The sequence below is a fragment of the Podarcis tiliguerta genome (assembly GCF_965153285.1).
Source record: "Podarcis tiliguerta genome assembly, chromosome: 16".
NCBI classification, from domain to species: domain Eukaryota; kingdom Metazoa; phylum Chordata; class Lepidosauria; order Squamata; family Lacertidae; genus Podarcis; species Podarcis tiliguerta.
This window is the reverse complement of record NC_139549.1, coordinates 539,413-557,310: the sequence shown is the minus strand read 5'-3', so window position 1 is coordinate 557,310 and position 17,898 is coordinate 539,413. Positions and strand designations below refer to the sequence as shown.

Sequence of the window (17,898 nt, the reverse complement as noted above, 5' to 3'; positions counted from 1 at the left end):
AAATAATTGCTAACACAGGAACTTTTGGTAATGGATAAAGAGATAATGCAGTGAGAAAAGTCTGAGCAAAAACACTGTGGAGATGAGGGTGGGAAAGCCAACTCACAAAACTATGTAATTTTTGATTTGAAGGTCATTGCAAAAAACGTTTTGTAATAAATGAAAATCTGCCCTTATTCCCTTATGGGGGACACAAGAGCCCTTACAGAGTCCTTTGCAGGTTCTCCATCGGTCAGAGAAAATAACAGAGGCCAAGCAGAGAATATTGAGAAGCAAAGCAGCTGAAAAGCCTGATCTTTATTGATCTGTTGCAACAGGGTGCCCCCTTCACACACAGGAGAAGGAGGAGGAACCAGAACCAAGGTGTGTCCGCCCTTATATAGACATTTTAAATTGCCCGCCCTGAATTCCAAGACCACCCCCAGACACATCATACCTACATCACAGAAAGGGTGGTCTACAGCAGAAATCTGAGTGCTTTGTTTACCTCCTGTCTGCCAGGTTACCTGTTGAATGGTCACTTGATAGGATTGCCTGGGGAGCCTGGCCAGTCTTTTGTAATGACAAATACTTAGTTCCTGGGCCAGGTCACAGGCTCACACCCTATTCAGACACAGACAGACATGCCCTTAAGACAGGATTTGTGAGGGAAAAGACAATGGGGAGGCTTTTCCATTTGCCTTGACCTTGCAGAGAAAACATTTGGTCAGTTTGGGAGCCAAAATGGCTCCAGGGCTGCCCTCCTGTGCTGCCTCAGACATGTGGCCCATACATTTATGTACGTGTTTGCCTGGCAAACCCATGAACATGCACACACACATACCCTAATTATTTTTCAATATAAAGCTGAGATTCCTGCATTGCAGGGGGTTGGACTGGATGACCCTTGGGGTCCCTCAAACTCCATGATTCTGTGATAAGTGCAATCAATCAATAGTGGTGGGATTTAGGTGTGATCCACCCATCCATCGAAAAAGGCAAGATACGAATGCAATCAATCAATTGAAAATGGAGGCATTAAAATGCAGTCAATGCAAGCCAGCAGACGCAGCCAGATCCCTCAGGCCTGAAGCCCCTCCTGGTTCCAGAGCAGCTGTCCTGGGCGATCTTGTATCTCGACAGTCTTTCAGGAAGCGACAGGATCCTGGCCTGCCACTCAGCCAGCGGGAGAATCTACCCAGAAACCGCCGTTTTATTTTCTGTCTGCTCGGGTTTATTTTTAGCTCTGTTCCCATGCCGAGCCCAGCAGGGCCGCGGGGCGGGCAGCGAGCTCACTCAGCCCCCGGCAGGACGGGGATTTTGACAGGCCTCCGTCGTGGCTGCTTGCGCTTCCTGGCCGGTTCTCCAGCTTTGGGGGCAGATGTTTGGGGTGGGGGGGCTTTTGAGGGGTGGGGGCAGCGCAGAAAGAGAAAGGGGTCATGGATGGGGCAGCCTGGCAGAGCCAGATGGAGCAAGGGTGAGCCGATTCATCAGAGAGTTGGAAGGGACCCTGAGGGTCATCCAGTCCAACCCCCGGGAGCCACAGATTCATGAAAACTCTTTTGACGGGGAGAAATGTAATTTCATTTCAAAAAGAAGATAAAACCTGTTAACGGAGAAATCTGAGGGCTCCCTTGGACAGAAAACAAGGACACCAGCCAGGAATACCAGAGCAAAACAGCAGCCAGTAGGCTTGGTCTTTCTTGAAGACTCTCGCGACAGGACTCCCACCTGCCACCAGGTGGAACAAGATGGAAGCCCCAAACAAAAGAGAACCCAAACTTTTATTAGCTGCTAATCCCCATGTTACAACCCCCCAAACTACATCACAGTTACATCATGAAAGGGGAGGTCTGGTGGCAGGAATCTGAGCATCCTGGACCCTGCCCCATGGTTCCCCTTGCCCTCCACCAAACACCGATCAAGTGGAACAAAAGAGATATTTACATTTCCCTGTTTCCCAGCCCAGTTCATCCCACCCTTTTGTCTTCATCTGGGTTTGTTATTTCTGGAATGGCTACCTGCCTGGCACTCAGGTATCAGAATGCCAGGGATTATCCCTCAGGCAGAGGGGCTGCTGAGGAGCTGAGCTCACAGGTCTATATGCATTTCTGAAGTTTTCCCAGTGAGCCAGTACAGAGATACATTGATCAGTGAATTCTTACATTTGGTATCGTGCAGCAGAGGCCCTTTGAATGGATAGGAAGAAACTGTGAGGAAGTGCTTTGTGGGGACAAGTCACAAAAGTGATTGTGCTGATTTTGGTAGTGGGCTGCATGTGCATGAGATCTGCTGGAGGGGCAACCCCCCCCCAACCTATACCTAAATTCCTGCAACAAACCCCAAAATGACGCCGTTCAGTGTTTTGGCACTTGATGCCAACGCCGCTTAGAGACTTCTGCTTTCATTGTCCAGAACAATCCTGGCTGGGGAAGAACAGAAAAGAAAAGAAGAATAATACTTTATTTAGAATTCAACAATAACAAAGGAAAAAACCCCACAGTAATTGTTACATCAATTCATCACAATCAACTGATTTTAACAATACATAAATAGTAATAGAAAAATTACACAACATCACTTTTAACTTACTGAAGTTTTCAGATTACACTTTTTTATCTCTTTCTTAACAAATCAAAAGAAAAAGACCAAGAAAGGAGGCACAAAAGAAGAAAAGATGGGAGGAGAAAGAAGGGAGGAAAACACACAAAATAAACACATTTGACTATATAAATACCCTATATTTTCTCATCTAGGGCATGGGAGTCGCTGCTGCTGCTGCTGTTTCCCAGCCAATGCTGCCACCTAGAGGCCAGCAAAAGGGGCTGCAGCCTCCTTGGCCCAGTTGAGCTGCATTGCTCCTCTCTGGCCACTCCTGCAGGAGGCGCTGTAGAGCCACAAACAACCAAGCCTTCCCCTCCTTCAGCCTGGATAGCAGAGAGAGAGAGACTCTGGCCCAGGCCAGACTGGCCATTCGGGATCCAGGTCCTCCTTTCCCCCCAAGGCGTCTCAGGAGTGCAGGAAGGCTGCTTTATACTGAGCTCTGTTGCCTCACCTAGCCCAGTGCTGCCTACACGGACCGGCAGCAGTTCTCCAGGGTTGCAGGCAGGGGGCATTCTCGGACCTGCCTGGGGATGCTGCCAGCGGGGATTGAAGCTGGGACCTTCTGCATGCCCAGCAGGTGACCTGTCCCTGAGTTATGGCTCTTCCAGTTTATGTCAGCCAATAATAATAATAATAATAATAATAATAATATTTATTTATACCCTGCCCTCCCCAGCCAAGACCGGGCTCAGGGCGGCTAACACCAGATATAAAACAATTGATTGAAATACAACTTAAAAAACAAGATTAAAATACAACATTAAAATGCAGCCTCATTTCAGCAGAAACTCAAAAACTTTTTGGGGGATGAAAACGTCAAGTCTTCACCAAGGCTAACTATCCAGACTGGTCCTACGTGGGCCAGAAAGCATGATCACGCAGAAGCATGAGGACTAGCCCCTTTGTTTTTTAGGGGGACAGAGGAAGTTGCCTCCTCGTGAGCCAGACCTCTGCCTGCCTTCAGGGACTGGGCCTTCTGCGCACCAGATTCTGCTGCAAAGAAAAAAAGGCGGAGCTGCATCCCCTAATTACGCCTTGCTTCGTTACATACGCCTCAACAGAACCCGTTTCCCAGACAACCGTGTTTATGGTAAACCACCCTCTTTCCCTCTTTGTTGTGTTTCTGTCTGGGCTTTTGGGAAAATGCCTTGGTAAAAAAATAAAATTGGTTAGGGGGAGTTGCTGGAGAGAGTTCTGAGCCTTCAGGGGTCCCGCTCCCTCCTCTCTGAGTAGGGCATCAACACAGGCTCAGGTCTGTGGAGGGCGAAATGATCTGTTTATGAAAAATATAGACCACTATTTCATTAAAGCCGTTCCCAACAAAAATGCATGGAACCATACAGTTACAAACGGGTGTCAATTAAACATGGAAGGATGTCTTAATTGCTTGCAGAGGTCTGGCAGAATAGGAAAGTTTTCAACAAGCATTTAAAAGTTGGAAGGCGCCTACTGAATCTCCAGTTGCAGAGAGTTCCGCAGGGCTGAGCCAATGACACTCAAGGCTCAATTCCTTGTTGCCTCACGGATTCATGGAATGACCAAATCCTGTGGATGCTCTCAGTGATGGAACTGCGATATAAGGCTTCAGACTGTCCCCACAGTATCCTGGACCTAAGATGCTCAGGGTTTTGTGAATTAACGTCTCTTGAGAATGGATTTCCTTGCAAAGCGTTAGGCAAAAAAAGCCCTTACAACTTTCTACAGACCTTGGGTGGTTTTGATTTCATTTTAGCGACACAGCTCCCGGAAGCCAGGGCAGTGTTTCAATTGCCTGGGGAGAGGGAAGAAAACTAAATGAAAAATTGTTACGTGTCTGTTTCATGTAATTTAGACACCCCTCTTGACTGTAAAACAACTCACAGAGGTTTACAAACAATAAAATTAAAACTCCTTATAACCATTCAAACAATTAAAACCAACAACAGATTGGAACACATGCCAACATTCTACATATCTGGACTAAACAATAATGTTTTTAGCGGGTGCCGAAAAGAGTCCAGTTGAAAGCGCCTGTCTGGTGTCAAGAGGCGGGGAGTTCCAAAGTTTAGCTGCTGCCACACAAAGCAATCAAATTCTTACAAATTCAGAACGAGGATGCTGTGGCCCCGGGAGCAGTGCCAGTTCTGCCCATTGAAGCAGTCATGGATGGCGTAATAATGGCACAAGCTTATGCATGTCTACTCAGAAGTAAGCCCTACTATGTCCAATCATGGCGCTTCCTCCCAGGTAAAGCCTGTATATAGGGCCACAGCGCAAGGGGGCCGGTCTCTGAAACCGCCACAGATTCCACACTCCCCAGTCTTGTCCCTATGTGCTGAGAAGCAAGTGGCGAGGAGTTCCACAGGGCCACCTCCCTGGAAATGGTGCCCAGCACTGTGGCTTCATACAGCATGACTCTGGAAAGGGTGGAAGAATAAGAGGTAGCTCAGGGACAGTGCCTCTGCCTGAAATCCCAGAGAGCCGTTGCTGCCAGTCCGTGTGGGCCCAGGGCCTGGCTCTGCATAAGGCATCTCCCTCTGCCCCAAGTGTCAGCTGCAGGACGGACCATCAACTTTGACCGCGATTCTGTTCCTCTTTGCTGGAAATTGGGATAAGAGCGTGCTTTTTGGGGCTACCCAGAATTTATTTGGGAGGAGGCGTGTGATTGCACACTGCCCAGCAATCTGTTGAGTGTTCGATTTAGCTGGGGTCAGGCTGGATGACCCGCGGGGTCCCTTTCAACTCCACCATTCTATGATTCTGTGACTGAGGTCTCAAAAAGATTCTCTGTGCTTGGGGCCTTGGCTTCCTGCATTGCAGGGGGTTGGACTGATGGCATTGGGGTTCCCCACCCCCCAAACCTTCAGTTCTATGACCCTTTCCTTCCAGCTGACTTGAAAGGTAGCCTTGAGGGCGAAACTGGCAGAGCGAGGGGTCCTGTTGTTGCAGGAAACCCCCCCCCCCATCATTCAGTTTCTACAAACACGACACTCACACACACACACAAGACATAAGCAACGTTTCTGTTATAAATTCATAGTAAATCAACCATACATTGGATCTGCACCGTTCCACTTTTATTTTACTCCATGAAGGAAGGACTACAAAATGGGGAAGGTTTGATACAGGGCATCCATAATCCCTTGAGCATAGCAGCACATCCACAGGAGCCCTGCCGAGTTGCTATGCCAACCCTGATGGTCCTAGACAGAAGACCATCAAGATCACAAAGAACTTGCATATGGGAGTGGATTCAGCACAGACTGGAACAAAGGACAATGATCAGCTCTTTCCTCAGGGGGCAGGAAACTGCAAACTCCCCTTTGTCACCTGGAAAGTTACTCATGGGGAGGGGGGAAAGGGGGACCAGCCAGGTGACAAGACACTCAGGTTACCACCACAACTCCTCCCTCAACCCCTCCTTTTTGTGATGTAGTTGTGATGTAGTCTTAGGGGTGTAGTTTGGGGGATTAGTAACTAATAAAAGTTGGGGTCTTCTTTTGTTCTGGACTTCCATTTTGCTTCATCTTGTTGTGGGTGGGAGTCCTGTCGCGACAGTATACAATAAAGGCCAAGTCTACTGGCTGCTGTTTTGCTCCAAGTTATCCTGGTTGGTGTCTTTGTTTTTGCCCAAGGGAGCCCTCGGATTTCTCCATTAACACTGTTAAGCTGGGAGAAAGAAGGCCCACTGAGCTCAAATGCTGGAAATAATGTTTGGAGACTTTGGGGCGGGGGGGGGGGGAGCAGCGGCAAACTTGGCCCTCGCCTCTTCAGAGGAATCGTTTCCGTGTGGACATTAATTTACATAGTCCATTTCATAATTGGCTTCTTCAAAGTGGACGACTTCGTAGTCCACGTCTGTCCGTTCCTTCGAGACAGGGTATTGTGCGGATTTGGCTTTCTTGAAGTGATGATAATAGAGGAAGAAGAGGGGGACGGGCGTGAGGAAGATTTTGGCAGCCCAGTAGCAGAGCACCACGAAAAGTCCTGCGGAAGAGAGAGGGAGAGAGATCATTGTTTCATGCTTGTTTATTGGGAAATCGCATAAACTTATTTAGCCCAAAACCACAAACTCTCCCAAGTGCTGTGCAAAGAGAGGAGGCAAAAGATTGGCTTAAAACCACCAATATAAGGACGTGGGAAGAGCCTGCAGGATCAGGCCCCTCCAGCCCAGCATCCTAATCTCTCAGGGACCGGATACTTGTAAGGACCTAGGACTCTGGATAGACTGCTCCTGCACCTGGAGTCTCCACAAGAACACAGGAAGAGCCTGGCTGCTGCCGGATCAGGCCGAAGGGGGCCCATCCAGGCCAGCCTCCTCACCAGGTGCCCCTGCTTAGTGGCAGGATCCAAGCACAAGAGCAACTCTCTCCCTCCTGCAATTTCTAGCAACTGGCATTCAGAACACTGCTGCCTCCAGTTGTGGCCGGTCGCCCTCCATAGCCCTCTCCTCCTCCAGGAATTTGCCCAGTCCTCTTTTAAATCCATCCAAGTCGGTGGCCATTGCTGTCCAGTGGGAGGAAGTTCCATAGGTTAACTCTGTGCTGCTGTGAAGAAAGACTTTCTTTTATCCTAAGGAGATAAGCAGTTGGCTCCTTACCTCTCTCGCCCTGACCTGGCCACTGTGATCCACGCGATGGTCACCTCCAGACTGAAATATTGTAACTTGCTCTACGTGGGGATGCCCTTGAGACTGATCCAGAAACTCCAGCGGGTGCAGAATGCTGTGGCGAGACTCCTTACTGGGTCTTCGCTGCGAGATCACATTCATCCGGTACTATACCAGCTGCACTGGCTCCCGGTGGAGTACAGGATCAGGTTTAAGGTGCAGGTTTAAGGCCCTATGTGGCCTAGGACCCTCGTACCTACAGGACCGCCTCTCCTGGTATGTCCCACGGAGGAACTTACGGTCATCAAATAAAAACATTTTGGAGGTCCCGAGTCACAGAGAGGTTAGGCTGGCCTCAGCCAGAGCCAGGGCTTTTCCCGCTGTGGCCCCGATCTGGTGGAACGCTCTGTCCCAAGAGACTAGGGCCCTGCGGGACTTGACATCTTTCATCAGGGCCTGCAAGACGGAGCTGTTCCGCCTGGCCTTTGGCCAAGGCACAGCCTGACCCCCTCCTTCTGTAATCCTCATAAAACTATAGCCCATGGTTGCCATTAATTTGATTTAAAATGAAATGATTTTAGAATGCTGTGCTACTTTTATTGTTGTTAGCCGCTCTGAGCCCGGCTTCGGCCGGGGAGGTGGGATATAATTTTTTTTAAAAAAATTATTATTTTATGATTATCCATCCTGAATCTGCCAATGGACAACTTCCTTGGATGCCCATGAATTCTAGTTTTAGGAGGGAAGGAGAAAACCTTTCCTCTCTCTGCTTTCTCCATGCCAGGCATTATTTTAGGAACTTCTGCCGTCTCCCTTGCATCGTAGGGGGTTGGACTAGATGACCTCGGGATCCCCTCCCAACTCTACAGTCCTTTGATTCTGCGATTCCCTGAAGGCATTTACCTGAAGCCTTGACCCCGCAGTCTTCGTAGGGAGAGATGTCCCGTTTCACCTGGACCCCAAGAGCCTTTGCGCCGCATGAGTAGGACTGATGTGCATCTGTGGGGCGCATGACGAGGTCGAGTCGGCTGCTTTGGGAAAGTGGTGCCCCCGTCGCCGTGAGAGTCCAGTTGTAGGTCACGTTGGCCATCTTCCCGGCCCCCAACTCGCAGAACAAAGTGCAGGAGCTGATCTCCCACCACGTTTTGGTGATGTTGATGCCTGCAGAGGGGCAGGGAAAGGTGGAGGGGGGGCGGGAGATGGGCAAGAATTGGGGGGCAGAGAAAGAGGCACGTCATTCTATTCCCTCCCCAACCCTTTATGGGACTGAATCTGGCCATAGTGAGCCAACTGTGTGATGCAGCAGCAAAAAAGGCTAAGGCTATTCTAAGCTGCATCAACAGAAGTCTGGTGCCCAGATCATGTGGTAGCACTACTGTATTCTGCCTTGGTCAGACCCCACCTGGAATATTGCGTCCATTTTGGGGCTCCTCAGTTTGAGGAGGATATTGAGAAGCTGGAAGGTGTGCAGAGGAGGGCGACGGAGATGGTCAAGGGTCTGGAAACGAAGCCTTATGAGGAACAGTTGAGAGAGCTGGAGAAGATACGATAATCTTGATTGTCATTGTCCCTTGCAGAACAACGAAATTAAAAAAATCTACATCAGACATTCTAAAACCAACAAGCCTGCTATCCCAGCTATCCCAGCCTAGTTATCCCCCTAAAAACTCTGATACCCCATATTAAAAACAATACAGTGTCAGACATTTAAAACTTCCCTAAACAGGGCTGCCTTCAGTTGTCTTCTAAAAGTAAAATAGATGTTTATTTCCTTGACATCTGCTGGGAGGGCGTTCCACAGCTCAGGTGCCACCACTGAGAAGGCCGTCTGCCTGGTTCCCTGTAACTTGGCTTCTCGCAGGGAGGGAACCGCCAGAAGGCCCTCAGAGCTGGACCTCAATGTCTGGGTGAATGATGGGGTGGAGACGCTCCTTCAGGTATCCTGGACCAAGGCTGTTGAGGGCTTTCAAGGTCAGCACCAACACTTTGAATTGTGCTCGGAAATGTACTGGGAGCCAATGTAGGTCTTTCAAGACCGGTGTTATGTGGTCTCGGCAGCCGCTCCCAGTCACCAGTCTGGCTGCCGCATTCTGGATTAGTTGTAGTTTCCGGGTCACCTTCAAAGGTAGTCCCATGTGGAGTGCATGGCAGTAGTCCAAGCGGGAGATAACCAAAGCATGCACCACTCTGGCCAGACAGTCTGCGGGCAGGGAGGGTCTCCGCCTGAGTACCAGATGGAGCTGATAAGCAGCTGCCCTGGACACAGAATTGACCTGCGCCTCCATGGACAGCTGTGAGTCCAAAATGACTCCCAGGCTGCGCACCTGGTCCTTCAGGGGCACAGTTGCTCCATTCAGGACCAGGGACTCCTCCACACCTGCCTACCCCCTGTCCCCCCAAAACAGTACTTCTGTCTTGTCAGGATTCAACCTCAATCCCTTAGCGGCCATCCATCCTCCAACTGCCTCCAGACACTCACACAGGACCTTCACCGCCTTCGCTGGTTCCGATTAAGAGAGGTAGAGCTGGGTGGCCTTAAAAGAGCAATGGGGGCATTCATGGAGGGGGAGGGGGCTCTGTTCTGCCTCTGCAGTTGGAGGCAGCAAGGCTCCCAAATGCCCCTTCTGGAAACTGCAGGGGGGGGGGGAGCTGGTCTTGCGCGTGAATCCTGCACGATGGCTTCCCTTTGAGGCAACTGGCCAGCCACTGTGAAGACAGGCGGCTGCACCAGGTGGGCCGCGGCCTGGATGTTCTGGCGAAACGTTGCAATGCGACAGTTGATTGGCTTCCTCTCAAGAACCTGGAAGTTTGACTCAGCGAGTCTTCGTGGAAGGGATCTGAGTCTCTGAGAGGAGCAAGCTGGTTTCTTATCAACAGAGATGCAGTCGAGCCCCTCGCAGGAAACCAGTCAGCAGCCGGGCATGAAAGCCTCTCATCAGGCCCTGGACTCTGCGTTCTTGTTTAAAGGTGGTTTTGCTCACACACACCCAGGCATCACACTGCAGGCGGTTCCCCTTTCCTGTTATCTTTCTACGCGAATCATGCAACTGTTTCGGCTAATTGCTTCTCTGAATTGGCATTATTTCCTGCAGCGTGCAGGGATGTCATTTTTTTGGGGGGTGAGGGGCTGCTGCTGGCCCTGGATTCATCTGCAGGATATTTTTTTTTTGGGGGGGGGAGGAAAAATAGAGCACTGGAAAGTGGGGAGCAGTGTACTTCCTCACCTCCCCCAAATAATAGTACATGCACATTTTGCCCCGTGAGAAGACCCACCTAGTGCAGCATCCTGCGCTCACAGTGGCCAAATGTCCCTAGGAACCCAGATAGAGTGCCTCTGGACCTGGAGGTTCCATAAGAACAGAAGAAGAAGGTGCTGGGTCAGGCCAAAGGGGGCCCTCAAGACCAGCCTCCTCTTCTAACAGATGCCTCTTTTAGGAAACCTGCAAGTGGCACCTGGGCACAAGAGCCCTCGCCCCTCCTGCCACCTCCAGCACCTGGTGTTCAGAAGCATCGCTGCCTCCAGCCGTGGGGCAGAGCCTAGCCATTGTGGCTAGTAGCCGTCAATAGCCCTCTCCTCCTCCACGAATTTGTCCAATCCTCTTTTTAAAGCCACCCAGTTTGGTAGCCATCACTGCCTCCTGCGGAAGGGAGTCCCACAGTTCTAACTACCATATTTTTCACTCCATAAGACACACTTTTTTCTTCCTAATAAGTAAGGGGAAATGTCTGTGCGTCTTTTGGAGCGAAGGCATGGTCCCTGGAGCCAAATTGCCCAGGGGAGAAAAGCAGATCGTGCTTCTTCTTTTTTTGAAAGAGGGAAGTGGGTGTTCAAACAAAGCCGCTGATCTGCAAGTGATCAGGGAGGGAGATAAGGGACGCTAGATATAAAGGAGGCTGCCTGGGAGGGGGGAGGTAAAAGCCCATGGATCCTCAGAATTTTTGCCCCAAAATTTCACCCCAAATTCACCATCAGATCACATAGCATGTCCATGGCTACAGCCTGCACCAAAAAACAGACACGCACCCACTGTTTCGTTGGGCCACAATGGCGCAAAAACGTGGTTACAAAGCATGGATCCACATGGATCCTTAGGATTTTTGCATTCGGCTACCCCAAACTCACCGTCAAATCACATGTCTGTGGCCACAGCATGAACCACAAAAATCATACATCCACTGTTTCGTTCAGAATATTTTTTTTCTTGTTTTCCTCCCCTAAAAACTAGGTGTGCCTTATGGTCAGGTGAGTCTTATGGAGTGAAAAATATGTGCTGCATGAAGAAGAACTTTATTTTGCCAGTCCCGAATCCAGTGGCTGTCTCTGTAGCCCAAGATACAGACCCCACATCCTCGGTGATGCCCCTTATTTTTCCAACCCATGAGCTGAATCTCTCTAACACCAACTTTTCTCTAAACTCCTCCTCCTGGCAACATTTCCCTGAAGATCTGCTGGTGCCACAAATAGCAACTCCCATTCGGAGTGACACTCCCCCCCCCCATTGCAGGGGGGGTGGCCCCTTGGGACTCCTACCCAACGCTACATTTCTACGATCCTACGGTTCCCGAGGAAGCCTTGCTGTGCCCTCAGAACTTACGAAATACGAAGAGTGTGTAATTTTTTAAGATGGTCTCGCGGGGGACGACTCCCATCACGACTTCGTAGGGTCCGCCGTCTGCCAGGGTCAAGTTCCGTATCTGCCAGCCTTTCTTCTCCCTGGAGAAGCTCACTCTCCCATAATACTCGGCGTCGATGACAAACAAGGGGTGCTGGGGGGTCCACAGCGCCAGTGCCTTCTTCCTCGACAAAGACTTCCAGCTCAAGAAGAGCGTGGAGATGTTCTGGGTAGGAATCTCCAGGGGCAACGTGACGGACTCCCCAAAACCCTCGACGAAGTTCACCCCTCCTGTCTCATCCAGCCCTGGGGCAACAAACCAAGAAGGGGCAAGATCAGCGCCGGATTTACGTATAAGCTAAACAAGCTGTAGCTTAGGCCCCACTCTCTTGGGGGCCCCCAAAAAAATTAAAGGAGGAAAAATCTGTACATTTCCAAAATACAGTGGTACCTCGGGTTAAGAATTTTATTCGTTCCAGAAGTCTGTTCTTAACCTGAAGCACCACTTTAGCTAATGGGGCCTCCTGCTGCCGCCGCACCACCAGACACAATTTCTGTTCTCATCCTGAAGCAAAGTTCTTAACCCAAGGTACTATTTCTGGGTTAGCGGAGTCTGTAACCTGAAGCGTATGTAACCTGAAGCGTCTGTAACCCGAGGTACCACTGTATAGGATAAAAAACAAATACAGTGGTACCTCAGGTTACAGACTCCGCTAACCCAGAAATAGTACCTCAGGTTAAGAACTTTGCTTCAGGATGAGAACAGAAATCGTGCAATGGCAGAGGGAGGCCCCATTAGCAAAAGTGGTGCTTCAGGTTAAGAACAGTTTCAGGTTAAGAACGGACCTCCGGAATGAATTAAGTTCTTAACCCGAGGTACCACTGTAAAATAAAACCTACATACAGCAACAGTGTTTTGTGTTGTGTAGGCTCCTGTGATGTGAGTCATGGGCCCTGCCTGCTCACCTGCTCCCAAAAAATCACTGCTTTGCTCCTTTCTATATATAGGGTGCCTACATTCTGCATGGACTGGTTGCAGGGCAACATGCGAAAATGGCTTGAGATACCTATTAGGTCCATAAATTACCATATAGCATACATTCAACACAAAAAACAGCGAAAATTCATTGTTGACAAAGGACAGCTGGACATATAAAGGGCCCCATTGCCTTCAGTAGCTGAGGACCTCATCAAACCTCAGTCCGGCCCTGGACAAGATGTTATTTCCCCCCAAAATCTCTGAGTGGTAAGAGATTTCAAGTGATTTTTTTGTACAAGAAAGGTCCCTTGCTACCCTCACCTGACAGAGCCAGCTTTAAAAAGAAACAGACTCCCCGCCACATTATGGAAAGGGTGGAATGAACAAATGACTCGGGGGAAGATGGATAAGCAGCTCCACAAGCAAATCCTTCTCGATGTTCACTGTCGAACAGCCTCCCAGAAAACAAATGGGGGGGGGGAACCCTCAATAAAGGCAGGATGCCATCTGACCTCCAGGTGAGCAAATCAGCAAAACAGGAGCCCCCTTTCTCCACGCACCTTGCCTGCTTGTACCTGAACCCCAAAAAGCTCCCCAAGGGAAGAGGCGAGGGCAGCTCAGATTTGTGCTGGAAATGTGAAAGGAAAGAGGGGACCTTTTATCATATGTGGTGGTCCTGTGGGGTGGTAAAAGCTTTCTGGGAAATGATATAAGAAAATTTGAAGAAAACTTTTGTTTAAAAGCCAGTGGCTTTTCTAAATGTATTAAAAAATTGTCCAGTAGCACCTTAAAGACCAACTAAGTTTGTGTTTGAAGAAGAAGAAGAAGAAGAAGAGTTTGGATTTGATATCCCGCCTTTCACTCCCTTTAAGGAGTCTCAAAGCGGCTAACATTCTCCTTTCCCTTCCTCCCCCACAACAAACACTCTGTGAGGTGAGTGGGGCTGAGAGACTTCAGAGAAGTGTGACTGCCCAAGGTCACCCAGCAGCTGCATGTGGAGGAGCGGAGACGCGAACCCGGTTACCCAGATTACGTGACTACCGCTCTTAACCACTACACCACACTGGCACACTTGGTATAAGCTAAGTTTGTTCTTGGTATTTGCAAGCACACGAAAGCTTATACCAAGAACAAACTTAGTTGGGCTCTAAGAGGCTTTTCTGTTAGATATAAGAGGTGTAGTAGTAGTTTAGTCGTTTAGTCGTGTCCGACTCTTCGTCACCCCCTGGACCAGAGCATGCCAGGCACTTCTGTCTTCCACTGCCTCCCGCAGTTTGGTCAAACTCATGTTGGTCACTTCGAGAACACTGTCCCACCATCTCGTCCTCTGTCGTCCCCTTCTCCTTCTGCCCTCCATCTTTCCCAGCATCAGGGTCTTTTCCAGGGAGTCTTCTCTTCTCATGAGGTGGCCAAAGTCTTGGAGCCTCAGCTTCAGGATCTGTCCTTCCAGTGAGCACTCAGGGCTGATTTCCTTCAGAATGGAGAGGTTGGATCTTCTTGCAGTCCATGGGACTCTCAAGAGTCTCCTCCAGCACCAGAATTCAAAAGCATCCATTCTTTGGCGATCAGCCTTCTTTATGGTCCAGCTCTCACTTCCATACATCAGGACTGGGAAAACCAGAGCTTTACCTATACGGACCTTTCTTGGCAAGGTGATGTCTCTGCTTTTTAAGATGCTGTCTAGGTTTGTTATTGATAATAGGTGAGGAACTACTAAAAGAAAATATGCAACGACTGCAGCGAGAATGCTCCTAGCCCAGAGATGGGAAGAAGTACTGACCCGGGGAGCGTGGCTGACCAAACTGATGGAATAGGAATAAGCAGAAACAGCAAGACTGATGGGAAAGTTCAGAAACCAGGAAGACCCATGTATTCTTAAAAGATCGGAATAACATCTTAATATACTTAAAAGACCACTGTAGACAGTTGAAATCATTGGCAGAGATACACTGATACTTGTAAAGTGAAATGAACTTTGGTTACTATATATAATAGATGGATAACGGTAAAAGACGCAGGAAAAAAGAAAAAGAAGGAGGGAAGGAAGTCTGAATGTTCGAAAGAACCTTTTTATTTTTATGTTTGGAATGGTTACAGTTATTGTGTATAACCTTAGGTAAGCTACTGCAATAAAAATACTGAGAGAGAGAGAGAGAGAGAGAGAGAGAGAGAGAGAGAGAGAGAGAGAGAGAGAGGCAGGCTAGGGTGTTGCCTGATGGAGCAGAGAGAGAGAATTTAACTGAGAGTCTCCCAGATTTTACTCACTTGCAGCTTGGAAGGTGCAGAGGAGGAGGAGGAGGAAGACCACGAGGGGATCCATGCCAGCCTCTCTGGAGAGATGATGATTGCTGTGCGAGGAGCCTGGGAAGCTCAGAGGGGCAGCCGCCTCTCCCTCCCCTTTCTGGCCCAAAGCAGGGGGGGGGAGTGGCTTCCTCCTGCCCGCCTTCTTGAAGGCCAGGCCAAGGAAGCCAGGGTGGCGCTTGGGGGCACGTGTCCCGCACGGCAGGGTTGCCAGGGGCCTCCCTTTGGGCTCTGAACACCTTCCAGAAAGTGCAAGGGGACGTCCTTGCTGGTTCTGTGTAACGGGAGAATGAAGGATGAGAGGTTGCAGAAGATGAAGGAGCAGCTGCCAGCCTCACCTGACGGCACGTCCTCAAGTGGAGCCCCTGGGTGCCCACAGGGCTTGGAGAGAGCTTTGGAGGCAGATCTAAATTCCTGGGCCATGGGGGGGGGGGCAAGGTGTCTGTCAATGAGCAGCTTGACATCTGGCAGTTGTGAGGTTGTGTGCACACCACACATCTGAAGAACACTGGAAACACATTTCGCTCCTCAAAGAATCCCGGGAACTGTAGTTTAAGGGCGCTGGGAATTGTAGCTCCGTGAAGAGAAAGATGCAGGGCTTGAAACCGAAATGTGTTCGTTTGGGGCTTTTCATGCAAAGCGGCAGAGAAGCATAAAAAGGCTGATCCCGGCTATAATTTGCCAGAGGCGTTTTTGCTGCCTTCAGAATCCGCACTCGGCTCTGCAGTCCTACCCAGCTGCCCACTCGGATGGGCCACTTTGGGTACAGGTCTTGAGCCGAGATGCCAGGCGAACGGTCAGCCTTGCGACGATAAAGCCGGGCAGCTGGATGAAAGGCTTGTTTCCCCCCCAGAGTGCTGCCCGCCCCAGAGTGGAGTTTGTGAGTCAACGATGAGGCGACCACAAGCCATCAACTGTCAACCTTTCCTGGCAGAGAGATAAGGAGAGCTCGGGGTCAAGATAAGAGCAAGAGCCAATCTGCCTTGGCATCTCACCCAGGTGGCGCATGATATAAACCCATCCCTTCGCTGGGGTGATTCTCCCCTTTCTGCACCACAAGAAACCCCCCCAAATCAAGATATGGGCCCGCTCTGCAAGCAGGGCGGCAAAGAATGCAAATCAGCCACTGTCTCAGCTGATCAGGAGAAGATTATGAGAGGTGGAGGAGGGAGTAGATCTGAAGGAGCGTCTCCACCCCCATCGTTCTGCCCAGACGCTGTGGTCCAGCTCCGAGGGCCTTCTGGCGGTTCCCTCCCTGCGAGAAGCCAAGTTACAGAGAACCAGGCAGAGGGCCTTCTCGGTGGTGGCACCCACCCTGTGGAACACCCTCCCACCAGGTATCAAAGAGAACAACAACTACCAGACTTTTAGAAGACATCTGAAGGCGGCCCTGTTTAGGGAGGCTTTTAATGTTTGATGTAGTACAGTATTTTAATATTTTTTTTGGAAGCCGCCCAGAGTGGCTGGGGAGGCCCAGCCAGATGGGCGGGGTATAAATAATAAATTATTATTATTATTATTATTATTATTATTATTATTATTATTACCCCCTCCCTCTCGAGAATTAGATGTGATCATGATGTATAGGTGGTATATCACCCCTGTAAAATTAGCTAAAATTTATAAAATAAGTAATAAATGTTGGAATTGTAAAGAAAAGGAGGGAACTTTTTATCATATGCGGTGGGAATGTAAAAAAGTGAAGAACTTCTGGGAAATGATATATAATGAGATGAAAAAGATGTTGAAATATACATTTATTAAGAAACCAGAAGCATTTTTACTTGGCATTGTAGGAGATGATATTAATAGACAGGATTGTATGTATGTTTTTTTATGCAACAACAGCAGCAAGAATATTATTGGCACAAAAATGGCAGCAAGAAGAACTACCGACGAAAGAAGAATGCAGGATGAAGTTGATGGACTACGCAGAATTAGATAAACTAACAGGAAGGATTCGAAACCTGTGGGATCAGAGATTCTTAGAAGACCGGAGTAAATATATGAACTATTTGAAAAGTAACTGTGATGAACAGATTGCGTTAGTTTTCTGCAATAAGTTTTGTAAGGTGAATTATTTGAAATATTGGAAAAAAAGACAATGAGGAGAATTATTAGTTAAGGATAATTAAATGTAATAAAGAAATTAAGAAATGCATAATAAGTGACAAAGAACGGAAAATCATCAGAGGTGTTGATGGAAGTCTAAAAATATTGTATAAGATGAGAAGTTATGTTGTATGACTCTTGGAACTGATATAATAAAAATGTGTATATGTATATATATATATATGAGAATTAAATGTGATCATCAAAGGTCTGAGGGATCATAGACTTGTAGAGCAGGGCACGAACCCCAAGGGGACTCTCCTTCCTTGGAGGTGTTTAAGCAGAGCTCAGGCGGCCATTTGTCATGGATGCTTGAGCTGAGATTCCTGCATTGCCGGGGGTTGGACTGGATGACCTCTGGGGGTCCCAGCTCTTCTGATGTCCTTATGGGGAGGTTTGGCTGTACAGCCCCCACCCTTTCCAAGCAGGAGGCCTGAGGTTCAGCCCCTGAGAGGATCTCCGGACAAGGCTAGGAAAAAGTTTCCTGACTGAAGCTCTGGAGAGCTGCTGCTGCCAGTCAGTGTCAGCCACACTGAGCTAGATGGAGCCAGTGAAGCCCCTTCCTCTCTTGCTCACCTTATCAGGTCAGATGAAGGCTGCTCAGATCTGCTACCAATCTGCCAAATGATCGCTGTTGTTTCTCGATTGCGGGGAGCCCTGGGTGCCAACTGAAAGAGTAAAATCAGATAGGAGAGGCTTTGGTTATCTGCTGCAAAGCTGGG

At 49.0% G+C, this 17,898-nt stretch overlaps 2 protein-coding genes and 1 long non-coding RNA gene across 4 annotated transcripts in view; 1 reads left to right on the top strand and 2 right to left on the bottom strand.

Annotated features, from left to right (window-relative positions):
• LOC310666072 (uncharacterized protein) overlaps positions 1 to 17,898 on the bottom strand; it is a 1,539,811-nt gene that overhangs the window by 1,452,128 nt on the left and 69,785 nt on the right. The gene's annotated exons all lie outside the window — the stretch shown is intronic.
• The window catches only part of LOC310666276, a 119,437-nt gene continuing 101,695 nt past the window's right edge, over positions 157 to 17,898 (top strand). The window contains exon 1 of the long non-coding RNA XR_014505840.1: positions 157 to 594. This is a non-coding gene — a long non-coding RNA (uncharacterized lncRNA). The remainder of the gene's footprint in view (positions 595 to 17,898) is intronic.
• Positions 6,270 to 16,281, bottom strand: LOC310666147 (SLAM family member 9-like). The gene is made up of 4 exons (XM_083416804.1): positions 15,029 to 16,281; positions 11,767 to 12,090; positions 8,075 to 8,332; positions 6,270 to 6,549 (listed from the first exon to the last, which is right to left on the bottom strand). Exons 1-4 carry the CDS (start codon positions 15,081 to 15,083, stop codon positions 6,359 to 6,361), a joined length of 828 nt encoding a protein of 275 aa, XP_083272930.1. The 5' UTR covers positions 15,084 to 16,281; the 3' UTR covers positions 6,270 to 6,358.

What these genes read in the sequence shown, in the direction of transcription:
- LOC310666147 (XM_083416804.1), bottom strand. Translation starts at nt 15,083, where the DNA reads ATGGATCCCCTCGTGGTCTTCCTCCTCCTCCTCCTCTGCACCTTCCAA. An exon ending in TTACACACTCTTCGTATTTC is followed by an intron (nt 8,333 to 11,766) that starts GTAAGTTCTGAG and finishes GCCCCTCTGCAG; the next exon opens with GCATCAACATCACCAAAACG. An exon ending in CTGCGGGGTCAAGGCTTCAG is followed by an intron (nt 6,550 to 8,074) that starts GTAAATGCCTTC and finishes TCTCTTCCGCAG; the next exon opens with GACTTTTCGTGGTGCTCTGC.